This window comes from Mytilus galloprovincialis, chromosome 7 (assembly GCF_965363235.1).
Source record: "Mytilus galloprovincialis chromosome 7, xbMytGall1.hap1.1, whole genome shotgun sequence".
In the NCBI taxonomy this organism is placed as follows: domain Eukaryota; kingdom Metazoa; phylum Mollusca; class Bivalvia; order Mytilida; family Mytilidae; genus Mytilus; species Mytilus galloprovincialis.
The window spans coordinates 72267733-72276066 of NC_134844.1; the positions used below are offsets into that span (position 1 = coordinate 72267733).

At 32.2% G+C, this 8334-nt stretch overlaps 1 protein-coding gene across 1 annotated transcript in view; it reads right to left on the bottom strand.

Annotated features, from left to right (window-relative positions):
* The window catches only part of LOC143083613 (uncharacterized), a 28758-nt gene extending 20820 nt beyond the window's left edge, over nucleotides 1-7938 (bottom strand). The window contains exon 1 of the mRNA XM_076259888.1: nucleotides 7673-7938. Within this exon, the coding sequence (XP_076116003.1) occupies nucleotides 7673-7757 (85 nt within the window). The 5' untranslated portion in view covers nucleotides 7758-7938. The remainder of the gene's footprint in view (nucleotides 1-7672) is intronic.
* Nucleotides 7939-8334: the final 396 nt, after the last annotated feature.

Sequence of the window (8334 nt, forward strand, 5' to 3'; positions counted from 1 at the left end):
AGGAGCATTGCAATGTCTCTCCAATACCAGTAAGGTATATTTGGTCAGAAGATTCTGAGCTTTTATTTCAAGAAGCATTATTATCATTACAAACAGACATAACTCATTTTTTAGATAAACCTATAGTAAATACAATCACAAATGTTAATGCTGCGTCCACTAAATTGGCTAATATTTTCACTCATGCAGCAGATATCTAACTTAAAAAAAGCTAAAAAAAAAAAAAAATAAAAAAAATAAACTACAGCTAAGTACAAAAAATGGTTGGATAAGGATCTGCAAACTATGAGACAAAATTTGATGAATTATGGAAAAGTTTTTACAAAATATCCCAAAGATCCATATGTAAAAAAGACATTTTTACAAACTCTATCGTGAATACAACAAAAGTAGAAAAATAAAGCAAAAAACTTACAAAAATAATTTATTACAAGAACTTCATGACAAAAATCCTAGATTATACTGGAAAATTTTAAGTAATTTACAAGAAAAACACACAGATACAAATGAAAACTGCATTACACCTTCTATGTGGTTAAAGCACTTTCAAGGATTGAATGAAGGAAAAGAACACTTTCTTTCAAGAATAAATGAACTTGAAGGAAAACTAAAAAGTTTGGAAAATGTAAAATGTTTCAACGAGCTTGATTTTCCAATACCTGAGAGTGAGATTGCAGATGCCATATTAAAGATTAAAAAGAACAAATCTTCAGGTTTGGATAAAATCACAAATAACATGATAATATGTAGTCAGTCAGCTCTCTTAAAATGATTTAAGAAGCTAGTTAATGCCTGTTTAAGCTCAGGAATATACCCTACCAGCTGGGCAGAGGGTTACATAACACCATTACATAAAGCACATGGTATTCATGATCCGAACAACTATCGTGGATTGACAATTACAAGCTCGATAGCAAATTATTTAATTGTGTTTTAAATTTTTAATTAAATTTAATATTATAGATGAGTGTCAAATTGGTTTTAAAAAGAAAGCAAGAACTTCTGACCATATGTTTGTTTTAAAAACGATTATTTATAAGCATAAGCGGATCCAGGGGGGGGGGGGGGGCTGGGAGGCCCGCCCCCCCCCCCTTTTCGTGGGAAAAATTTGGTTGATTATATAGGGAATCATTGAAGCATGACTGGAGCGGGCCGCCCCTTAGGTCAGTCAGCGGGCCCCCCTTAGGAAAAGTTCTGGATCCGCCACTGATAAGTATTGTAAATCAGGTAATGGAAGATTGAATGCCTGCTTTGTTGATTTTCAAAAAGCATATGATACTGTTATTCACACTGGTATTAAACTGAAACTCTTGGAAATCGTTGTTGGATCTCTATTCTATAACATCATAAAGAATATGTATGAATTGAGCAAATCATGTATCAAGATAAATAATAACTTAACAGAAAGTAATGGTGTCAAGCTTGGTGTTAAACAAGGGGATAACCTTAGCCCTAATCTTTTTAATATTTTTATTAATGATTTACCAAAATATCTACAGACTATAGATGATACTATAACCTTGAACAACCGTTCGGTTCATTGTTTAATGTATGCAGACGACATTATTTTACTATCAAGTTCTCCGGAAGGACTTCAAAAGAAACTTGATATACTTGATTAATACTGTAATGATTGGTGTCTTACTGTAAATACCACAAAAAAAACCAAAAGTATTAATATTTAACAAGGCAGGCAAACATATCCATCATATATTAAAAATTAAAAATGTGTTGCTTGAATGTGTAAATAGATACAAATATCTTGGTATTCACTTTTGTGCATCAGGATAATTTTCCTTTGCGCAAGAAGAACTGTATAAAAAAGCCTTAAAAGCATACTTCAAATTATCAAAAGATTTATTGTCACTGAATCCTTCTGTTAAAACTAGTATGCATGTTTTTGATCATACAATTAAACCAATTCTATTATATGGTTGTGAGGTGTGGGGAATGTTTAGTTCATTCCCATCTAAATTTAGGAATGGCTTGTTAACCTTTCATTAAATTTATGATCAATGTCAAGAAGAAAAACTGCATTTAAAGTTCTGTAAATATATTCTTGGTGTCCACTCAAAGGCAACAAATATAGCTGTTTTATCTGAATTAGGCAGACTTCCTTTATATTTCAATATTGTGAAAGCTATGGTTATATTCTATAACAGGTTAATAACAAATCAGTTTATATCTCCACTGCTAGATAGTGCTTTTTATGAATCAACATTTTTATCTGATGCAAAAAAAAAAAAAAAACTTCATGGTATGGTAGTTTCAATGTAGTTTCAATGTGATATAAAAAATTATTAAGTCTGCTAACCCAATGAACATCCAAAACATACTAAATGTAAATAGTAAGTTTCTAAAGAATTGTTTTTTTACAAGAATGGGAGCAGACATTACAAGTACATACTGGTAGTAAACTATGCTCTTATGTACTTTTTAAAAATAATTTTGTCTGTGAAAAATATTTATCTGAAATCCACAATGTTGATATTAGAAAAACTCTGACAAGGCTGCGTGTTTCAGCACACTCCCTAAAGATTGAAAAGGGAAGGTATCAGGGTATTCCTCGATACGATAGAACTTGTCCCACATACTCAAGTTTTGAAGTTGAAAATGCCACGAGTTACATTTTCTTCTTAATTGTACTTCATTAAATAATGAGAGAAGTAAATTAATACTTTGTGCTTGGAAATAGTGTGCTAATTTTGATATGTTGACAATTAAAGACCAGCTTATTTTGTAAATGAGAAATGAGAACAGGGATGTCTTGATTGAAATGTGTGATTTTATAAAACAAAATGAAAAATACTCATGATTCATACCATTGCTTGTGTTTTTGTGTATTCTCTTTTTTCTCTCAGAGCATTGGGACAGGTTGTACTAGAGGCTCAACCAAATCAAAATATTTTTACACAGAAATTTTTCACAATATATTACTATGTCCTTTAAGCACCTGCCCATGGTGGCTCCTGTATTTGGATAACTACATATCTTATTTATGTGCTTCATCCACAAGGAGGACCCTCATATAGTAATTCTTTTTTAAGGATTAGTTTATGCTTTTGTTGTAAAATGTTTGAATTTTCAGATTTCTGTGAAGAAGCTTGAGTGTCCTTTAAGCACCTGTCCTTGGTGACTCCTGCATATGAACAACACTACTATTTTCTCATATGCATCAGCCACGAGGAAGGACTTAACTCGAAGGTTTTTTTTTCTATCATCATAATGGATGTGATGTTGCTTCTGGTGCATCGTCAATAATCACTAAACATACGTACAGGTTTTGATATGTGACTACATGTATTATTAACTCAATTTATATTTCATTTTTGTCAAACGTATTTCTATTTTTATTTTTGTTTATTGTCTATTACAATTGTGTGATAAAAAAAACAATGTACTAATTATGCCTGTAATGCATCCACTATTGGAAATAAAATATATCTTATATCTTATATATGATTTGACCTCATAACGGCTATGATTTTGACGCCACTGCTGAGTCTCGTGCCTACAAAATGTGCATCAGTTTTCTTACTCATAAGCTAGGTATCGTTCATGACTTTTTCGTACTTGAAAAGGGCAACTGATGCAAAACAATTAAACCTTCAAAATGTTACATGATGTGTGTGCTCAATACAGAGGTGTATCGTGTAAACATCGTATTAGTATTTTTTCACAATCTGCACGTCATGCGCAGTTGGATATTGCATAATTTAAAAATATACTTTATATGCATTTGCTTGATATCAATTTTGTGTCTTGTACATAGAGCCTACATTTTGAATTAATTGTTAACAGTTCCTCTGACATGACACTGGATGAAATATTTGCCACTGGACGTTAAGCTAGAAACAATCAATCAATATATTATATATGTAGGACTCAAATCCATGGCGGGTTTTAAATCTATGGCAGATTCCTAATCTATGGTAAATATTTTATGGTTGACATTACAATTTGGTTGACCATTAGGGAATTTTTATTTCACAAATGCTTATAGACATGCTCCGACCGGTTGTCGTACATTTGAAGTTATTTAAGACAAGTGAATACTTGTATATGTACTTCCTTGTTTTACGTTTGCACAAAATCTGCCATAGATTTGGTAACAACAAAAATCCGCCATAGATTAGGAAATTCCATAACTCGCCATAGATTAGGGTTTAAAAAATCTGCCATAGATTTGGAAATTCCATAACTCGCCATAGATTAGGGTTTAAAAAATCTGTCATAGATTAGGAAATTCCATAACTCGCCATAGATTAGGGTTTAAAAAATCTGCCATAGATTTGGAAATTCCATAACTCGCCATAGATTTGGAATGGAATGACGTCATATTTACCACAGATTAGGAATCTGCCATAGATTTGGAACCCACCATAGATTTGAGTCCTACATATATTTTGGTAAATTTCTTTAAATAATCACTTCAAAAGATTAACATTGGACAGGTACAATAATTGTTGATTTACTATCAGTCTATTTTGAACAGGCAAATATTTATGTTAAACATGAAAATAAGTAGATGTGATATGATGATTGCCAAAGAAGCAAATTTCCACCACATAGTGATACCAAATGTCTTAGAAGTTATCAGCTAAAGGTCGCCGTACGGGTTTCAAAAATTATCAAAACTCATACCGCTTGGTCAACAGTAAAAGGCCCAAAATGACAAATATAAACCACATGAAACGCGGAAAAAAGAACCGCCTCATTTATGTACAAGACCGTGTCACCAATGAACGAAAAAAGTTTTTAGAAAATACAGCAATAAACGAAAACAACTAAGTTACAGACCCCTGACTTGGGACAGGCACATACATAATAACCGTTCTCTTAAAGTTAAAACATTAGTTTTCCACTTCGATATCTTTCTTTTTTTTTCATGTACACATGTAGTTGATTATTTGACATTTTTTTTACGTTCAGTGACAATTATTACATGCATATTAAAAAAGAGCAAATTAACAATTTAACCCCGGGTAGGTTTTGCAAACGGTATGGCTTTTGTCTTGGAATGTCAAAAGAGTAGCATTTCCTCTGTTACCCTATCTCTAGATGTCAGAAACGTCAGAGAAATGAAGAAGTAGATAATTAAAAGTTATCATTCAAAAAGTAAAATAACAAAAATACCTACGTCCGTGATAAAAGGGCAAACTCGAAAGCTCAAACAAACCAAGCGAATGGATAACAACTGTTATATTCCTGACTTATGTACAGGCATGCATATTCTTATGAAGGAATAAATTGCTTTGCTGGGTGCAGCCTGATACGACCACAGAGGTCGATCCCCTGAACAGTTGGGGTAAATTTGGACAAACCATTCAAGCTTGATACTGTCTGAATTTGGATTGTGATCAAATTTTTGATATAATATAGATTTCTGACACACAAAAATATGAGGTCAAAGATCTTACAAATCTATTGCGCAACATTGTGCAAGTAGAGGTTTCTTCTTTCCGCTTGAAACTTTTCAAAAATTTGAGATTTGAAAAATTTGGAAAAAGGTATGAACCCCTTAAATTATTTGGAAAAATTCCCCCCCAAACTCGTTTAATCCCTCCTTGGAGCAATAACCCCCAAACTCAATAACTCAATTCAAGCCTTTGTAGTATGGAACCATGTAGTACAATTTCAAAGAGATCCATTCACTCAAACACAAGTTATTGTGAGGAAACTAGAAAATGCTTGTTTTTTACCCTTTTTCGGCCCCTTAATTCAAACATATATATAGTGGATTGGGCAACAGGTTTTGCAAATTATATTAGTCCCTTTCCACTTTGTAGAGGCATAAGTCTGCTCTTTTTTTTTCGAAATCAACAAAAGTGTCTTTAACGTGCAAGAGATATGGATCTCTCTTAACACGGGTCAGCCATTTATCGTCCCCTTTTTGGCCTCTTATTCCTGCAAGGTTGGGGAAATTACCCCCAAAATGAATCCCAACCATTCTACCTTTGGTATTACACACTGTGGTATGATTTCAGAGCAATCAAAATACTTATACACTAGTTATTATACTGAAACTAGAAAACTACTTGTTTTGGCCCCCTTAACTAATTCCGAAACGGTTGAGACCATCATCCCCAACATCAATCCCAACCTTTCTTTTGAGGTATTGAACCTTTTTAAAAAAATTCATAGAGATCAATTCGCTTAAACTATAAAGTTATTGTCCGAAAACCAAATGTGTATTCGGACGACGACGACGACGACGACATCATACCATTATACGATCCCAAATTTTTTTTGCGGTCGTATAAAAATGAAAGTTTAGCACGTATGAGGTACTCAGACTAATTAAAAGTGAAGAAATCCCCCCCCCCTTTATTGTTTTATCTATATAATGACTTGCGAGCAGCGCATGCATGCACTTATTTTGTATTCTTCAAAGTAAGCTAGAGCTTTTACAACGATACATGAATATCATCAATCTTTTACAGGCTAATCCAGAAAAACGCTTCAAACACAGAACAATCTAACATTTAATTTTGAAAAAACTCATCACCATCATTCATTTCGAGATTGGAAAAACAGACACACGGTATATTGATGCTTTCTTGATTGCCAGAGCTAGAGATATGATTGGAAAATCTTATCAAAATTTCAACTGGTGCCATGGTTTATTAAAAATATTCTAAAATAATTTGAGAAGTATACTAAAAACATATTGTTCAGATTATGAACTAGGTAAAATTAGATCACGCCCAGAAGTTTTGTTGTGATTGTGTACTGTATTTTTCTTTAGGATGTTAATTTTAACTATGTCATAGGCAGTTTGTTTTCGGCTATGAGTGTTCCTTTGATATCTGTTATTAAGAAAATGTACTTGACTGATTGTTATTTCTTGTTCTTCTGCTGTACGTTCAGTGATCGAGAAAAAAGGGGTCCGAAACCTCAAAGAACAAGTGTAACACCACCACATATCTATGTGTGTATTTTCCAAGTCATGTATCTCATCTGAGGGTGAATTATGCACTTTTTAAATTGTTATTTGTTGAATTTATAAGTGTAAAATATTTGCATATCTTTTCGGAGACTATAGTTTTCTTTTTTTTTATTCCCAGTCAAACTAGTATATTCTAAAGAAAATGTTCTCTAGAATAATTTGCTCGTTTCATTTAAAGATGGCACTATAAATTTCATGCTAAAATTTTGTGATTTATTGGGAAATTTTTGTTTAAATTCCAGTGGCAAATATTACATGTTCATTATGATCATAACAATAATTTCATTTGCAATTAATCATTAGGACGATATAATACATGTGTATGTTTTCTTTATCACAATCCGATCCCTATATAAAGAAAGAATATAAAAAGCATATATATATATAAAAAAAATATCCTCCTTTTGAAAGTCTCTTCAAATTCTTTTTATTTCCGCATTGTATAATATTTAAGTAATTATAACAATAGAATAAAATGTAGTTAGTTCGTTTTGTGACGTTAAATTTTCAATTAGCTATATACATGTATGTGAAGTGGTTCTCTGAGGCACCTCAAAGTAAAAAAATCCCCGTCCTGAATAGTCAAGAGATATTTGCCACTGTGCGTTATGCATACATCGTTCAAGCCCGAATTCTCACTATCGTAATTGATTATAATTAGTATTTGTAAAGTCTAAGTATATTTAATGTATGTATACAATAAGTTCTAGCAGTTATACTTACCCTTTAATTTAGCAGTATAATTAAAATCAAATAATGTCAAGAGCACAATCGAATAAAGAACAATTTTCACATCGTAGAAAAGCATTTTTCAATCCATAAAACCCCAAAAAAACAAGTATTCCACAATAAGTTAAATCCGTAAACACTAATTAACATATACTCATTAAGATAAAAGGTTATCTTTCTTTAACCTTTGATTTTACATACTTCGCGTAAGTACTATAAACCATGTGCAAACGTTTAAAGTGGATTGCCTGTTTTATTGTGATAAGTTGGAAGCATGTGACGTACTTATGCGCGTTAATCGGAAATCGCCCCGAAACACCTTGAAACAATTAACAATCACAATTATATAATTAAATGCATTTGAGTGCATCAGGAGGTAGTATCATTGCACTTTACTTTTGCTATATAGTAACTGTAATTAGAGGTTTTGTTAAGTGCAGACTCCTTGATTACGTAATATATTACATAAGTATCACATCATATAGTAAAGTGTATATATAACCGACTTTTAAAACAGAGATAGCTTGTGTTAAAATTTTGTATAAAAGTGTTTTTTCCGACAAAGCATGTAGTCGTAATTTTCTGAAGTGATCGAGATATTTTATCTGTATGAAATTTACTTGAAGGTTGCTTTCATATCGTTCAGTAGAAAATAT